We start from the raw sequence: 18,212 nt of genomic DNA, 5'->3' as shown, positions 1-18,212 counted from the left end.
ACATTGTGGTGGTGAAATTGTACATTTGCTTTTCAAACCTGCTTGTGTTAAAAAAAAAAAAAGACTAGAGGATTAAAGCTGTGTGATTTCTGTCAGAAAGTACTTGGTAGGGCATTGTAAGGAGTTAATATACAATACTTTGGGCATTGAAAACAAAGGAAAGACAGGTCTGAAAGTTTTGTAGGATGGAGTTCTTACTGTAATTAGCACTTGGAACAGCAGGGAGACTTTAGTTCATGGAGAGCAGGTGTATTCCTGCCATAAAGAAATGTCTAACTGCTATTTATTCATCAGGAGTTATTAGTGTCCTGTGTAAGTTGAAAAATAGCTTGCCTTTTCACTTACTGGTGTGAAAATCATGCAGTGGACTTGATACAATAAAGAATTCTCAGTGTTATCGGTCCTTTTTCTGGTGAACACATGAAAATGAAAAGGAAGAAACCCAAAAACTGAGCTGACAGGAATGGTTGTTAGGCATATCGGCAAGGGAGCAGGGTGTGAAAACAGGTGTGTGTCAGTACAGAATGATAGCTGTAAGGGTTTCCATCAAATTGGGCAGCATCCACAAAATATTACCTAGAAATGGAGAAAAGTAGTAATTTTTGTCATCTAGTGCCTCTCTTTAGCTGTTTGAGAATTTTCTGAGCCATTAATCATGTGCTTTCAATATTTGCCAAATGTTTGCCAGTTTATCTTAAATAATGTCCCTGTACGTGAGTTTGCTGCCTTAGAAACAACCAAACAAAATAAAACAAAAAACATAAAACACCCTTAAAAATATTTTTGCATGCAGTAGTTTGAAATTAATCCAGAATATATTTTAGGAAACTAGTCTTTTTGAACAAGTTAGCAAGGTGATGGATTCATGGGCTTTCCATTCAAACAAAGCCTAAGCCTGCTTTTATAAAGTCTGATTCTGTCTGTCTCCTTATCTTCTGTTAGGAAATTTCCCAGTGGATGTTTACTCACATTGCAGTGGTTCGGGACCTGGTTGATATGCAGTATAAGGAATATCAGGAGGTATGGTTCAGAGGACTACCTGAAAATTTTTGACGTGTTAGGCTGTACAGATCCTGTTTCTCAGTATGTGGCTTATAAAATATTAGGAGGTTGGTGATTAAATGCTTAAATGTATAGATACTACTGTTATTTTAGGGGTGTTTCTTTAATGCAGTCAAATAAAGCTAATTTTGATTTCATTGCAGCAGTAGTACCTAAGTTAAATCTTAAGTTTTTCATATGCTGTTTTAAAAAGCCTGCATGCTCTAGCATGTTTCCATCTTTTTTTTTTTATTCCAAAGAGTACTTAGGCTTCTTGAAAAAAAAATAGCAGAAGACACAGGAAAGAATTGTGTACAAATGCTACTTCTATAGTAGCACAAACAAAATTTTACGGTACCCTTTTGAAATTATTATGCAGCAATAGAAAGATGATGCTCTGTGCCTTCTAGTACAAAATCATTGCACCCTGCATTTTCTTTCCAAGCATCCCCACAGTCCTTTGGTTCAAAGTATTTGCTGAGATGTGTTCTAAAAGTCTAAGAAATCAGCTTCCCAGAAGTTATTGAAAGTGACTGGCAAAAATCCACCAGATAAGCTTTGCTTTGTTCAGTTTCCCTCTTCTGTTCAAATGTAGGCAGGAAAAGCATCTGAAGTTATCTTTTTTCAATTCCTAAAATCCCTTTTCAAAATCAGTGTATTAATGTCGCATTTTTTTCATATTTGCTGTTTACAAATGCATTCAGTTATAAGTAAAAACCAAAAGCAGAGTTCATTTGTTGTTTTTTACCTCTTATGCTTAGAGGAATACAATGTGAATCTTGCTTTTATAGTAGCTGAGACTGGAAAGCGCATTAGGGTGCATAATAAAATGCTACTGTAATTTTCAGTTGTGATGTTTTCTGTAATGTAGTGAAAATGACTTTGCTCGCATCAGATGCAGGCTTAAAAACATCACTGCTAATGCATATGGAAATATCTTTGTATTCAGCGTCAGCAGAATGCATTAAAATATGTGACAGAAGAGTGGTCTCAAATCGAGTATGAGTTACTACGAGAGCGAGGTCTGTGGGGTCCCCCCATCGGTTCCCATCTTGACAAGTGGATGTTGGAGATGACTGAGGGTCCCTGTAGAATGAGGAAGAAGATGGTTCGAAATGACATGTTTTATATTCAGTATCCCTACATGCCTGAAGCTGAACAAGAAACAAACTTTCTGGTAAGTAATTCAGCATTTCATTATGAGTAATTTCATGCCCAGTTGTAAAATCCACTTTTAAAAAAAAAAAAAAGTTTCTCTTAAGCCTATTTTACTCTGTTGGTTTACCAACATGCCTGTTAGTCCTAAATGGTGGGTAAGGTCCAGTTATTCTTCGTAGTATATTTCATGGTGGGACTGACCTGTTCACCACTCAAAACTGAGTGAATTGGAAAGCTCTACTGGTTCCAGCATGAGACGTGGTGTGTATGCATTAGCCAAGCGAGCATGCCGGTGAACACCAGAAGCGTCTTCATGAGCAGCAAGGGGCTATGAAATGCCATACCTATGGATGGGAGGTTTCACTCTGAGTTCTTGGCGTAGTGCTACATAACAGTTGAAACAGATCTGAAAAAAGGCAAAAACCAAATCGGCCTACTGGCCTTCATTTGGATGTACTTCTTTCACTGATAATCTGTGAATATGAACATCGGCTACTTGGGCAGAAACGTATGTGGCCTTGGAAAGCTTGGCAGTTCGTTTCTCTTTGCTTTGGAACAGCATCTTGAGGAAATGGAGAAGTCTTTATTGTGTCTTTTAGGCATGCATGTATGTATGCATGCAGGATTTTTTTTCCTCAAATCAAGAATAAAAGCCATGGTACTTAAGAAGCACAAACAAAAAAATTCTGTACAGCCAACTTTACACCATTAGGTGTATTTGTCTACTTGTTATGACACAGAATAGTTTTAGCAACAGTTAAGTTCACAGAAAGCGGAGAACATATCGTCATGCCTTCTTCTGAAAGTGTTCTTTTTCTGATGCATATACTTAATGACCTGTTTTCAGTCTGACCTCTCAAGTAGACTTCCTGAGACATCTGATGATGGCATTCCTCAAAAGGTAAAGAAACACACACTGAGAGAATGTAAAATAATCACAACTTTTACAGCTGCTCCTGCATGTTGGGCAATCTTAATCAATGCTTCTACATTTGGCTTTCAACTTGCTCTTTCAGTATTTCCAGGCCTGAAGGTGGTGTTTTCCATATTCACATTAGAAGATGTTACTGTGCTCTCCTCAGCCTTCACCTAATACAACTTTCTGTAGATCTTAACTTCTTTGCTGCACACTAACAGGCTGTGTTGGACTGTGCTGTCACTGTTCTCACTGTGTTCAGAGTTGTGGCTTGGGGTCTGAACTAATGGTCTACAGAACATGTTTAGTAATGGGCAACGTGATCATTGGGAAGCACTGCTGGGAAAATGGATGTTGTTTGCAAAGGGGACCTGGTGAGCAGGGGTTCTTCCCCTTTCTAATCGTAATGGTCTGAAAGAGGCCTATTTTTGTTAGCACCACGTTTGTTAACCCAATTTTGTCATTCCTGATCATCTTCATTTTTATTATTAATGATATGTACGCAGTCGTTTCAAAATACGAATCCTACCTTAGAAGTACCAGATCTGTTAGGAACTGACTGCCCTGCAAGGATTTCTCTCTTACGATGCTTCTCTATGAAATTGCAGTTAGTCTTGCCCATCACTAAGTATAGTGCACAATGTGCATTCACTGATTTTGAATTACATTCAGCAATGAACTAATACACATAAATGAAAGTAATTGCTATATACAAAATCAAATATAATTTGTTACTGATTTCTTCATGTTAGCAGTGCTAGTTTGGATTTTTCTTTGTAGAATTTATGTTACTACAGAGGTGTTAAAGAGTGAAGACTTACTGGAGCCCAACTCGGCAAATCAAATCACAGTGCTGTACATCTTGGATTTCTGGGGCAGGCAATTTGACCTGAAATAAGGAATCTCCATGTTGCTGCTCTTAATTGCTTAGTCATCCCAAACATCTACTTGTAATAAAGCTGTTTTGTTTTTATGGGTCACTTAGTTTCCTGCTACATCATCACACGGACAGCAACAAAAAAAGAACATCACATTTTATGTATTTGCAGTTACAACTGCAGAAGTGAACGAGGAAAAGTCTTAATTGAAACAGCAACTAATATTCTGCAGTTGCACATAATTTAAAGCATTTATCTGAATTTATAATATTCCATTATTATCTCAATCTAATTTGAAGAATCGTGGGGTATATTGCTACAAAGTAACAATTCGTTTTTGTGTTGGAGAGTTGAGCATGTTCACAAACTGAGCTTTCTAGAGTTAGGGTGTTGGCGTTAAATAGTACTCAGAGAAGAAGATTTTTGACTGAAGTATAAAAATAATGGGTTTTCTTCTGTCCAGGTGCATCAGTTTGTTTTAATTTTGGAAAAGTTCTTGGCTATGTAATTGCTCTTATCCCCATCTGTCTCTCCAGTGATGTTGCTGACCTTGTCCTCATTTAGTGGTTACTTTGATTTCTAATACTAATTCCATAATCAAAAGAGGAATGTAAGAATTAACCTGCTAAAAGAAAACCAACAACACACCATCACCATAGTGAAACATATCATAATCCATTGTGCTTATCCAAAGATATAAATGATGCTTGATGAATTACTTCACTTAAAATAATCCTCTTGTGCCAATTGCCTGCCTGCAGGCCTTCAAAATCTGTATTAAAAAAAAAAAAGAAAAGAAACAATTAATTAAGAATTTTTGAGCCTTCAAATCAGGTCTCTGGCTGCTTTTAGTTCATATCGACCTCCACTTATTTTCATCTTGTCTTGAGGAAAATTTTTACTCAAACTACTCCTAGCAATGAATTTGGCTGTCTAATGAATGAATTGTAGGGAGTGATGAAAGGTTGTGAAATGGCTATATGATCTATCAATCTTAGAGCAAAAGTATCCCAGCAGTCTTTTGTGACAGTTCATGGCATACTGACCACACTTAATACGTCTCCGTGTTGTAGGCTTAGCAGCAGGCATTTCTGCAAACCCACCGTTACTTCAGTGGTTCAAACCTCCCTTGCAAATTAGATGATTTATTGGATCTAATGAAGAGTCTCTGGTTTTGTATGTTTTGTTGTATGTCTGCACACGCACAAAGCACTTAGTGGGCATGCCCTGTGCTGCACACAGTGTTCCTGAAACTTGTTTACTGAAGCAAGCGAGGAGTTGACTGACTAAGCGATTGTGTTCAATTATTTCTAAGAAACCTGCTCGCTACCGAAGGGCTATAAGTTATGACAGTAAGGAGTACTACATGCGCCTGGCTTCTGGAAACCCTGCAGTCTTCCAGGACACCATAGAAGAAAATACAGTGGGTGAAACCACTCAGCAGGAGCCAGAACACGGAGAGGACACGATTGCAAGAGTCAAAGGTTAGATCATTTCTTTTGTCCCAAACTATTCTCTTTAAATTTATCTGCCTTTATATCTTCTCTTGCATTCATGTTGGAATAAACATAAGGATCTTGTGGAACTCTATTTTCTGTCTTAGCATTGGATCAGCAGTTTTAAACTTCAAAAGGTTTTGCACAGCGAATTTTTGTGGGTTTTTTATTCATCTTTGTTCTTCTTTTCCAGGCCTAGTGAAGCCTCCCCTGAAACGATCTCGCTCTGCTCCTGATGGAGGAGATGATGAGAACCAGGAGCAATCACAAGATCAAGTTGTTGAGGGGAGTTCAATTGATGAAGAGGAGAAGACTGACAACACAACTTTGCTTCGACTTCTTGAAGAAGGAGAAAAGGTACTGTGTACTGCAAACAGACTAAGCACTTACTGTATTGGAATTTCTGCCCTGCATGTAGCAAGCACAAATAAACATCCTAAATAGCTTCCCTGATCTAAAGCTGCACCTACTTAATATTCCATCAGCTTCTTCTTGCAGCATCCTTGAAACCAAATGTGTACTTGAGTTCAAAGAGGTCCTGAGCCCAAAACCACTGTACTGGAAACGTTCTTGCTTTGCTTCTGCCTGCTATGGAGAATTCAACCTGTCATAGAACTAAAGTTGCAAGCTATCCTGTGATTGGATTATTACACTGTCAACCTAATGAGACCCCATAAAGGAAATATACGTTGAACATGTAAATACTGCACACTATAGGCTTTCTAAGTAATTCTTGTAATCATTAGAAAGAAAAATTTTGACAGTGAATGTTTTATCCCCATGAACTGTGTTCAAAGGCTGTTCTGGTTATTCAGTATTTCAGACTGTCTGTCTGAAGTATACCACTAAATAGATTTGGGATCAAGGTTGAAAGGGCTCTAGGTTGCAAAATATGCCCGAGAAGCAAAGCGAGAGTGGACAAGTCAGTAAACCATAGAAATCTGTACTATATGATGGAGGCTTTATTTAAACTGCCTTTGAAATCAGTGATCACAAAGGTGATTTACATCTTCAATTAACAGGAAAAATAGTAGAATTTTTGCTGTATCCACAAGTAATAAAGCACTGTTTAGGCCTTGTTATAACAAAGCAATGGTCTGAGTCTGAGCTTGCTGACCTGCTTTTGCTCACTGCATGTTTTTCATTTCAGATTCAGCATATGTACCGCTGTGCTCGGGTTCAGGGCCTTGACACTAGCGAAGGGCTTCTTCTCTTTGGGAAAGAGCACTTCTATGTGATTGATGGATTTACCATGACCGCCACCAGAGAAATACGGGATATTGAGACGCTGCCTCCAAAGTGAGTGGTTTAATAAAGAGTTTCATCAGTCTTTAGTAGGTGAACAACAGGTATTTAATGAGATTCTTTGGAATCAACTAGAAAAACATGTCAGATTGTGGAAGATCTTGGGAGCAGATTCTTCTGTTGCTCACAAAATGCAAAATGTGGTGTGTGGTATATCGTGAAATAAGTTTTTTCAATAACTGAACTCTCACAAAGATGAAAAAAATATTTTTTATAATTCACGTTCTTTTAAATCACTTTCCTGTATATGCTCCGTCTACAGGATGCACGAGCCTATCATACCTAGGGGAGCAAGGCAAGGTCCAAGTCAACTCAAAAGAACGTGCAGCATTTTTGCCTATGAAGATATCAAGGAAGTACATAAAAGGAGATACCTTTTGCAGGTAACTTGGACACAGTATTTAGATTGAGGTGCCAACTTTGGAATTTTAACAAAGTAAAATAGATATCAGATACGTATTTGGCAAGTGAAAGCTGTTCATTGTGTTGAAATTGAAGAGATTAAGCCTAGCATCTGATCTGAACCATGTTTGGCTTGCTATAGTTTATTGTGTGAATTAGTGAATTGTAGCATTCTGAAAAGAGAACGGTTGGCCGCACTAAGCAGTGTGCGTTGCAATAAGTTTGAATCATGTGTCACTTGGTGTGACTAAACTGGCCTACTTCTGACCTTCAGAGGTGACAAGCAAAGGTGTTAGTGGTGACATATCTTTGTCTTGTTTGTTTTCAGCCAATTGCAATTGAAGTTTTCTCAGGGGATGGACGGAACTATCTTCTGGCTTTCCAGAAGGGGGTTAGAAATAAAGTTTATCAAAGGTATTGTAAAATAAGTTACAATATTTAATCTGAATATTTGCAATTATCTGTTTTGAGCAATATTTGAACCTACAGTGATCTGACAATGAGAAGTAGGTTGCAAGTGGTGTGAGACACTGCATAATCCTGTAGCAAACTTAATACTGCAGAGAAGAGCCACTTGGAAGCGCTAATGTCTGCACGCCAAACTTGATGTACGTAATTAGTTTGAGATATACGACTCAGTGAATGTGGGTTTAGCAAGAAAAGGGCTATTCCAATTTTTCTGAAGATTATGTAGCTGCTCAAAATTAGGCCACTAATTGTACCAAATGTGTTCTAAATATAAGACAAACCTAGAACAGACACGCTAACCTTAAACTCCATTTAACTGTTGATGCAGGTTTTTGGCTGTGGTGCCATCTCTAACTGACAGTTCAGAGTCAGTGTCTGGACAGAGGCCAAACACCAGTGTAGAACAAGGGTAAGCAATGCCATTCCTTACCAGCTTTTTAGCTTAATGGTTTCCAATACATGATGTTTATGTTAGGGTCCGGTTGCCCTGGGGAGTATTGCAACCTCTGTTTAAAAATGGGCATTACCAAATAAATAAGAAAACAGTGATTTTATGTTCCAGCTACTTTTAATGTTTTAATATCACCGGCGGTATTGGTATATCTTCCTACAAATAAATACATGTTACCAGGATTAACGTTGTTGGTATACAGGTACATTCTGAAAGGAACTGGAGTACCAAAACCATTTGGCTTGTCCAGTTTTAAACATATTTTCCTCAGCAGCAGCCCATCAGTTTTATTTGTATGTGCACTGAAATGCATGGATAATGTGCATTATTATGTCAGTCTGTGTTCAGAAACAAAATAAGTACTACTAATGCAAAAAGGAACTAAGTCTGATTTGTTTAAATGTAAAAACTTACAAGTTTTAATCTTTACACTTTGAATTGTCTTGTAAAGATTTAACACAGGTCTTATTGGTAAGTTAGAAAATGTACTTCATTCTTCTTCCTGTTAGGTCTGGATTGCTTAGCACTTTAGTGGGAGAAAAATCTGTTACTCAAAGATGGGAAGTAAGTATGAATTCTTTTTATATTAAATTGCACTTTTTGTAGCGATACATAATTAATGCATATAAGTTGCATACTCTTGCTAGAACAACTGGAATATATTGCTTTAGAAAATGTATCTCTGTATTTTAATGGGTTATATTTCACGATATCATTATCATCAAATAGTAAATGGTTCTACTGTAGAAATGTAAGCTTAGAGTAGGCATTGTAACATTGAATTCAGTTTCATATATTTGGAGAGAGCTGAACATCTTAAAAGTCTGGCAGCTTAGTTGATTATTGCCAAGCGGACTGTTCAACACTGTTATGTCTTCCTTCAGAGAGGAGAAATCAGTAACTTCCAGTACCTGATGCACTTAAACACTCTGGCAGGCAGATCATATAATGATCTTATGCAGTACCCTGTCTTTCCCTGGATCCTCGCAGACTATGATTCAGAGGTAAATAAAATATCTTGTCAACTTAGTAGTAATCTTTTACGCATTTGATGCTTGTAGATACTACAGCTGGCTTGCACTGCCTTGGTAAAACAGACTTATCCGTATTTGCAGTCTTTAGATTTTATCTGTTTTACAATGTCCAGCCCACGCTATCAGTGAGTAGGATATTAGAGGTGCTTAGCTGTCCCATGCAGGCGGGTCCTTGCCCATCCTCATTTTACAGTTATTGGGCTGTGCACAGGTGCTTAGCATGTTCTAAGGCAATTGCTTCTTGTTCATGTAACAATGTGCAAGACTGCAGTGGTTCCTGTAAGTCTGCAGTAGTTTTCTGCACTGTATCCTGAAGGATGTTATGCCTATGGAGAAAGCATTCATTTTCTAAATAGAATTGGTGTTCATTTTATTTTAAAAGGAATTGGACCTTACAAATCCCAGGACATTCAGAAACCTGGCCAAGCCCATGGGAGCTCAAACAGAAGACCGGTTAGCCCAGTACAAAAAACGATACAAAGACTGGGAAGATCCCAATGGTAAGCAATGATATATCCTGCAGGAAAAAGAGAGGGGCACATGCCTGCCATGTGATGGGAGGGAGTCATAGATTTTCATTATAAGGGTCAAGAGTTCTGGATTTGGATATACAGAGCTCTACCATGGGGGTGTTGTTTTTTTTTGTGTGTGTGTGTGTGACTTTGCTTCTATTTAATACTTGTTTCTAAGGGGTGGTGATGATGGTATGTTTGTTGTTGTTCCATTGTTGTTTATATAAAATCTGGACAGCATGTTTTTATATGCAAAATTGAAGAGAAAACAGTTGTATATTGAGAACAGTTCCACCTTGTCTAAATGTTAGATATGGGCGAGTACATACTAAGCATGCAGTCAGTTGTCTCCTTGACTATGTTTGAATGCTGCTGTAAGACAATAAATTGTACAGAGGATTATGAGAACTTTGCATTATCAGGGCTCTAGCTTTTTCATTTCTTAGTTTAATGAATATTTTTCTGTTAAGGAAGCATCTTTTTCTTTGCTACCCACCCCCCAAAAGAAATACACGTACTGTTATGTTCTTAAGTTTGTAATGCTTCCAAGTGATAAGCAATTGAGTTGCGTATTCTCCATTTAGAGTTTCCTTATCTATTGAAAATAAAACTTGTGAGTTTGTCAAAACAGCTATAATATGCAGTAGTTATTCTTCTGTGCTTTTATACGCAGCACAAGCTTGTTTAACTACTGTGATGCTGTTCTGCATCAAACAACAGCAGGTGGCTAAGACAGTCATTTTCAGAAATGAATCGTGTTCTATGTGTATTTATGCAGATTTTTTTTGCCAGGAAATTAAGACAGTGAAAGCTCTACAAATTCTGTAGCCAACAATTCTGAGATGTATTTCTGACTGAGCCTTTAATTCCAGAGTGACCAAAAAGAAATCACTGTAGCTGCATTGTAACATTTGAAGTATTTAAAATAAAAAATGAGTAACCATGCAGTCTTGCTGGACAGAAGCTCATTGTATTAAAGCTACTGCACTGCAGCTAAAACTTAAGTGGTGGCCGTGACAGAACACAAGGTTTTCAATTTCCCAAGAATGAAAATTACAAATGCCATTTTTAAGTGTCTGAGGTCACAGAGTAAATACAATGCATCACTAGTTAGTGCTGTCACCAGTAACTGTTGTCACCTAACTTCTGTTACTTAACTTCTTTATTTCTTCTATGTTGATGATTTTTAATTTTTGGCAGGTGAAACTCCAGCTTATCATTACGGGACCCACTATTCATCTGCCATGATAGTGGCTTCTTATCTTGTCCGGATGGAGCCTTTTACACAGATTTTTTTACGGCTACAGGTAAAAAGTACAAGACCTTATTTCCTGTTGCTTTTCTGCTGTACATTTGAGACCTACATGAAAAATGTGATCAGTCTGCTTTGTTCTCATCAAATATGTTAGAAAAAATATCTTGAGTGATTGCAGGTAGGATAGGTCCAAAAACCTTCAGGATGTTTGATGTTTATTTGTAATAGGTGTAATGGAATTCACCTTTTGTCATGTAGTTCAAACATTTAGAAAAATGTATGGAACAAAATAGCTCCAGACAAAAAAACAAAGCAGGTTTTATTGTAAAGACAAATACACTTCTCGTTGTGCTTTATTTGTCTGCCATTGAAAGAATCTTATGCCAGTTCTTCAGTTTACTGTGGAGGTGTTGAAAGATGCTTATTTGAAACCTATACTTCTATCCCAAGATGCAATTCAGTACTGAGTGTTAAAATAAACCAAAATTTGCAGAGCCTGGCATCTTATGGCAGTTTGACAGGTAACTGGGCTCAGTCAACTGGGTTTCCAATATTTTCCTGGACAGAAGTCACCAGGCAAAATATATACATATACATTTTTTTTTTTCTTTGGGACGGTGTTTCGCCAGAAGAGACTAAACTTCGAAGTAGAACTAGGTGTCTCTCTTCTTAAAATCTGGTAGATCTCTGTATTCATACTTTGTGTACTATTATTGTGTTCCACAGCATAAAGTAATGCAGCAGTTAAAATTCTTTGTGTTACAGGAAGAAACATGCTATGGTTTATGATGTATTTATTAGGCAGAGTATGTTCTGGTTTGCCTTCTCTCAGCACAGCAAATTTGTCCAAGCTACTCTGATGATCAGTTGCTTCTTGCTTTGTCCCACAGGGTGGTCACTTTGACCTGGCTGACCGAATGTTTCACAGTGTCCGGGAGGCCTGGTATTCAGCATCAAAGCACAACATGGCAGATGTGAAGGAGCTCATCCCGGAATTTTTCTACCTCCCTGAGTTCCTGCTCAATTCCAACAATTTTGACCTAGGTAGGCCAAAACACTCCCTGACAAAAGTCCCTCTCGTTTTTCCTATGAGAAGATTATGTTAAAATCTTGATCATTTATTTTAAGACATACTTTACTTTCACATATGTAAAATAGACCAAACATGGTCTATTATTCACAGATTTAATCCATTAAAGAAAATAAAAGACTCAACAGCAGTTTGAAATAACTGCTTGGAGTGTGGGTGACAGATAATAACAAGAATCTAAGAAACTAATTCTAAACCTCTGCTTTAACTAAGTGAAGCTTACAAAGCTGCAAGAGAGATCAACAGTGCACTGCAGAGCACTCACCAGTAAAGAATACATCTCTGCTAAGTGAATCTCTTAAGTCTTGCAGTGTATTATGGTGGTAATGGAAATAATATAACGCTAGGTTTAAAAGCCTTGAGAAAGAGTTCAAAATTTAAGAAGTGCTAAACATAGCTATCATATTAAAAAGACCTTTCTCAGTTTAACTAAAGATTTTTATTACCCAAAAAAATATTTATAACCTTTTTTTCAGGGCTTTGAAAGTTAGAGCATCGAGAAATGTACTCTGCCTTACTCTTAATTTTCTTTATGCCGTTTTTAGGCTTTGGGAAATCTGTTTGATAGCATTCACTTTAGGACTTCCTCTTAAAGTGTTTCCAAAGCTTTTGTTGAAATGTGGCACTTGACTTCTGTGACAGTAATTATTTAACGAGTCAAGTTTCACAGACATTGTCCGTAGGAGATAAATATTCATTAGAGTGTACGTCACTCTTATCAGCAGCTTTAAGCTTCTCTCAGCTCTGTGCTGTGAATCTAATAGCAATAAGAAAGATGAATTGGGTGGTGTGTTTCAATAGCCTCAAATCCTTAATTCGAAATGTTGTTAGAGATTGGAAGTGCAAATGTACAAAAACAAAAGCAAAAAAAAAAGTAGGGAAAGACAAAACACATCTCCCAAGTATTCTTCAGACAGAAAGGTGTGGCCATTACCATTAAATATTGAGGTCTTGTTCATTTAGTTCTATATCTGCTAATTTTAGGTGGATACATCTGATTACTAGAATTTCTTCTATCAACATTTAGAACAACAGTAGGACAAGCTTTGTTCTGAACTACTGTAAAAATAAAAACCTGCATGAGACTTCAGTTTGTGTTAACTTCATAATTATCCCAGTCCCCTTCCACTCCCTTTCTCCCAAACAAAGAGATAAGAAAACATTAAAAGCCTGATTAGATTATGCAAGGAATGTTTCTGTTGGGCCAATGTACTACTTGTGCACCTGTGTAAACCTGGAAGCTTGCCGGTGTTCCTCTGAGCAAGTACAAAATGTGGGATTGTCTCTCAGTGACAAGTGACAACACAAGAATATGAGTGGGAAGTTGTAAGGAGTAAGGTTTCAGTAATTGAAACATGCCACCATTTAATATTCTGGGTGGGAAGGGATCTCTCTAGGATCCTGATGAATGTGTGTGTCCAGGACATGCCCAGAGGAATGACCACCGTCTTTGAGTGTAAAGTTTGTGGCAGCTTGGCAGGGTCAGTGTATGAGTATTCAGCCTGTACTGTCAGAGTGTAGCCATTCCCATGGGTAAAACAACAATGTCATTGTTTAATGCGGATTGTTTCTATTGCGAAGAAAAATTTGGAGCCAAAGAGCTGCTCCACCAAGTCTTCCCAGTACAGTTTGCTGTTAAGCTGTCTCATACCAGGATTTATTTGCCTTTAAAATAAACCCAGTTGACATGTCCGCTGCTGTATACACACTAAACAGATGCCAAGTACAGAATATTTTTCCTCTCTAAAATCCAGTCTGTCGTGTTTATTCATGTTTACCTCATGAAACAATTTCTAACATGCAAGTCAAAAAAAGATCAGCACTGAGCCTTGGTGCAGTGATTGCTGTAGCCACCAGATGGACGGCTTCTTGGGCATCAACTTCCAGTAGCTGGGCTGGCTGCTTTTGTGCAAGCTAAATCAACAGCATGGGGCTCAGATTGTGTAGTGGCCACAAAAGACCACAGGACTGGCTGTTTTCATGATCTTTTGCATGCTACATTAGGTCTTTCTGATGGCAGGGAGAGGAAATAAGAAATGTACATAACTAGAAATATTAAGACAAGAAGTCGTGTTCAAAGAGCACTTCATTAGGAAATGTAAAGGTTTTGAGTTCAGACTTCTATGTTGTGAAGCTGTAAGAAAACTGAGTAATCTAGTCAACTCCCCAAGCTAGAAAAATTGTTTGCTTTGCATACTCTGAAACAGTATTGTCAACTTCAAAAGCCTTTGCAAGGAATATTTGAGTTCTTCATTTTCTACTCATGCTGACTATCACACATGAATAACCAAGTCAGAATTTTTCAGGTTTTACTGCCTGACATTTAAAAATTAGATAGTATTTAAAATAAAAGTCTGAAAGGCCTTTCTTTAAAAAGGAAAGGTGTTAGATTTTGTTGTTGTTAATTAACTGTTGCTATTGCTATGTGGTTTCAGTGCTTGTCTCCAAATCTTTGCTTGTTTTTTTACAGGTTGCAAACAAAATGGCACTAAACTTGGAGATGTAATACTTCCCCCATGGGCAAAAGGAGACCCTCGTGAATTTATCAGAGTTCATCGGGAGGTAATTTGAGTTTTAATAATGGAAGTGGAAAATGTCAGTTGTGACATTACACTGTGAATGAAACCTGTCTTGATTCATGCAGTCACAGCTACCAGCCAGTCCACGTGTTCTGGGTTGACAGCTATTTGTTACAAATGGCTGCAGAGCTGGTGTTTACTCCCCTTCATTTTTGGCTAGAGAGTAAGATGAGACAAGAGGTGCTTCGGCTTTAACAAAAAAAAATAGAGAATATATCAATGTATTCTGCTTCTTTCATTATGGCAGGTGTAGTATACTTGACCGATGACTGACATGGCTAGTTTTAATGCATGCACTTTGAATTTCAGGCTCTGGAATGTGACTTTGTGAGTGCACATCTGCATGAGTGGATTGACTTGATCTTTGGCTATAAACAGCAAGGTCCTGCGGCAGTCGAAGCTGTAAATGTCTTTCATCATCTCTTCTATGAGGGGCAAGTGGACATATACAACATCAATGATCCATTAAAAGAGACAGCTACTATAGGATTCATTAATAACTTCGGACAGATACCAAAGCAGGTACACCATTTGCAGAATTTCTATTTGCAAGATGATGCTCGAGTTGAAATACATTTAAGAGAAAAGGAGGAGCTTCCTGGAAGTTTATGTCCATAAATCTTCTTCCAGGGATGTTGAATCATTTGCATCTCCAAAACAGATACAATTAAGATAAATTCTGAGCTTTGCTCACGAGATGGAAATGTCTTTTTTCCATTTCGCACTGTCAAAATAAAGGTGAAATGAATTATAGTTAAATTAAAAAAAAAAAAAGGCATGGGAAAAATGAGTACGTTGCTGCTGTGAAGCATACCACTTAATGTTGGGGGGAACAATGAAAACGACATTTTAAGGTAAAGTCTGGTGTTTAGGTATTTCAACATATCCTGTAATAAAATAATTTCTGTACATAATTATTTTAAAGCAGCTCTAGGAGATATTGGGTTTGACCACATCTTTTATTCAGAGAATTTGTTGAAAAAATACTCAGTATTTCCTCTACAAGGATTGACACTTAAAGGTCCTGTACTATTCATGCATAGATTTATCTTTTATGTGCAGTTTTAAAGTTTGAGTACTCTTAAAGAGAGATTACACTAAATTAGTATACTTAATGAAGTGTTACTTTGAGTTTTTAGTTTTTTGGGGAGGATTTTTTTTCCCCTTGAATTAGATGTTGCTGCAGGCTTTTTTGTTTATTTGTCTTTTATCATTCAGTTAAATTTTTTTCATGTCTTGAGTTAATTTTTCCAATCCTTGATCTGGTGGAAACTACAGATACCTTCAACAATTCACTGGGAACACAAATGCAGGTTTGGAGCTCTAGACTGTAGCAAAAGCACATGGTTTCACAGGAGCCACAAGATATATCAGAACAGGCAATGTGGCAAAAATAAACAGCACAGTAGTGATAAGAGTGACAAGAGGGCAAATGTTAGGGTGTTAAACAAGAACCTGATTTTGACCAATTCACTTGAAATTATTGGAGGAAACCTGCAACAGAATTTGACATCATCTTATGAATCACTTTTGGCATCCTTGCTTGCTTTACATCATCTGCTTTTGCAGCTGGAGGTAGCTTTAAAAATAATTTGCTCTTTATACCCTAGTTGTTTTTTGTATTATTTGGTGAAGTCTCATCAAAATGTTTACTATAAATTATTAATGAACACTGAATAGTGGTGAGTCCATGAACACTGAGGACAGTTAAGTAAAATTTACTGATCTGTAGAATTTTGATAAGGTGAATGGGACACTACTGATCTTTTTATGATGGTGTTCTTGCAAACCTGTAATTTTTGATCACAAGTAATTTTTTGATGAATTTCAGCTCTTTAAAAAACCACACCCTCCAAAGCGTGTTAGAAGCCGACTGAATGGAGAGGTTGCAGGAACCTCTGTACCCCCTGGTTCCACAAGTGACAAGATTTTTTTCCATCATTTAGACAACCTTCGACCATCTCTTGCACCAGTGAAAGGTAAAACACAAAGCTACAACACTTATTTCTGTTTCTTTCACAGAGCTTTCAGAGTTTCAACGAGAGTGTTTTTCCATATTTTGTTTAGTTTTAACTTTTATTCATAATTCTTGTAAATTTGAGAGAAAGAAATTTAAAATACCCTAATGGCCTAAGGTTGTTATTACTTAGCTTAAACTATACTTGGAAAGTGCCAAATCTGTTCCAATTGCGTGTAACTTCTTAAAAGACACAGATAAAATGGGGCCTAAGCACCTCTTTCAAGTTTTAATGTGGACAAAAAGTGTTCGAAGCAAATTGCAAAGGTGTCTGAAGGATATTCAGAGTACTTTGTTTCTGGGCCAGCAGAGGCTTCACTGTTTGTTACTTGCTACAGCAGAAGGATTGTTTTTCTGAGTGCCAAGAAATACTGAGAATGTTGGCAGGAAAGGATGTTGTTGGTTGCTGCAGTGAAACCAAAAAAGTGGGTTTTGACCTCATATGTGATATTGCAGTGAACAAAAGTTAATTGTCCATGAGGTAGGTAAATCCTATGCAGTGTTTTATGTCGTAGTTGTTTAAATGAATGTGTGTATGGTGTAAAAAGAAAAGGACGTACCATTACACAGAACGTAGTGGGGCTATGGAAAACAGGAAGCCATTAATCTATATTTGCAAAATTAGATAAATAAATAGGTAAGTAGTTAGGAATGTAGACTGTGGGAATATTTGTCCAAGATCATGGAACCATCCAGGCTGGCAAAGACCTCTAAGATCACCTAGTCCAACCTCTAACCTAGCACTGACAAGTCACCCACTAAACCATGCTACTAAGTTCTACATCTACACGTCTCTCAAAGACCTCCCGGGATGGTGACTCAACCACTTCCCTGGGCAGCCTTCTCTAGTGCCACACAACCCTTTTAGTAAGGAAATATCTCCTAATATCCAATGTAAACCACCCCTGGTGTGCAACCTGAGGCCATTTCCCCCCTATCTTATCCCTTGGTGGTTGAGAGGAGAGCCCGATCCCTGTCTCACTATGGCATCCTTTAAGGTAATGGTAAAGTACCATAAGGTCTTCCTTGAGCCTTCCTTTATCCAAGCTAATCAACCCCAGCTCCTTCAGCCGTTTCTCATAAGATTTACTCTCTAGACCCTTCACCATCTTCGTTACCCTTCTTGGGACACGCTCCAGCACCTCAATGTCCTTCTTGTAGTGAGGGGCCCAAAATGATGTTGGCATCAATACCAAAAAAAAAAAAAAAAAGTAATATTTTAATTGTGCTGAAAATGGTGCAATCATTTCTAATGAGAAATGTCAGAGAGATAACATCTGTGCCATGTTAAGCTTGAAGGACACCTCATGCAGCATTGAAGGTGGGACCAGAGCAATTGTATAATCTCTGGCTTTTGCAGAGCATCGGGTATTTAATGGGATCAGACAGTTTCTGTCTTTGCATTCAGTAAAAGATAACTGCATCTTGTTTTCTAGAGCTCAAGGAGCCTGTGGGACAGATCGTGTGTACTGATAAAGGCATTCTGGCAGTAGAACAGAATAAGGTTCTCATCCCACCTACATGGAATAAAACTTTTGCTTGGGGCTATGCAGACCTCAGCTGTAGACTGGGTACCTACGAGTCAGACAAGGTTTGTCATCTGAAATTGG

General features: G+C 37.7%; 1 protein-coding gene across 18 annotated transcripts in view; it reads left to right on the top strand.

The window, feature by feature from the left end:
- Positions 1 to 18,212, top strand: part of WDFY3 (WD repeat and FYVE domain containing 3) — a 187,925-nt gene that overhangs the window by 158,441 nt on the left and 11,272 nt on the right. For 17 of the 18 annotated variants that reach the window (XM_080589096.1, XM_080589094.1, XM_080589095.1 and 14 more), the window contains 18 exons: positions 943 to 1,020; positions 1,991 to 2,218; positions 3,047 to 3,100; positions 5,309 to 5,477; positions 5,683 to 5,846; positions 6,640 to 6,788; positions 7,057 to 7,177; positions 7,525 to 7,610; positions 7,993 to 8,073; positions 8,625 to 8,679; positions 9,000 to 9,119; positions 9,532 to 9,649; positions 10,862 to 10,968; positions 11,807 to 11,960; positions 14,477 to 14,568; positions 14,895 to 15,107; positions 16,417 to 16,564; positions 18,039 to 18,193. In XM_080589096.1, the coding sequence (XP_080445222.1) occupies positions 943 to 1,020; positions 1,991 to 2,218; positions 3,047 to 3,100; positions 5,309 to 5,477; positions 5,683 to 5,846; positions 6,640 to 6,788; positions 7,057 to 7,177; positions 7,525 to 7,610; positions 7,993 to 8,073; positions 8,625 to 8,679; positions 9,000 to 9,119; positions 9,532 to 9,649; positions 10,862 to 10,968; positions 11,807 to 11,960; positions 14,477 to 14,568; positions 14,895 to 15,107; positions 16,417 to 16,564; positions 18,039 to 18,193 (2,292 nt within the window). The remainder of the gene's footprint in view (positions 1 to 942; positions 1,021 to 1,990; positions 2,219 to 3,046; positions 3,101 to 5,308; positions 5,478 to 5,682; positions 5,847 to 6,639; positions 6,789 to 7,056; positions 7,178 to 7,524; positions 7,611 to 7,992; positions 8,074 to 8,624; positions 8,680 to 8,999; positions 9,120 to 9,531; positions 9,650 to 10,861; positions 10,969 to 11,806; positions 11,961 to 14,476; positions 14,569 to 14,894; positions 15,108 to 16,416; positions 16,565 to 18,038; positions 18,194 to 18,212) is intronic. The other variant, XM_080589085.1, reaches the window with a different exon arrangement.

The sequence above is a fragment of the Anser brachyrhynchus genome (assembly GCF_964034855.1).
Source record: "Anser brachyrhynchus genome assembly, chromosome: 4".
NCBI classification, from domain to species: Eukaryota; Metazoa; Chordata; class Aves; order Anseriformes; family Anatidae; genus Anser; species Anser brachyrhynchus.
Note: the sequence above shows the minus strand (reverse complement) of the source record. Positions and strands in the feature narration are given on the sequence as shown.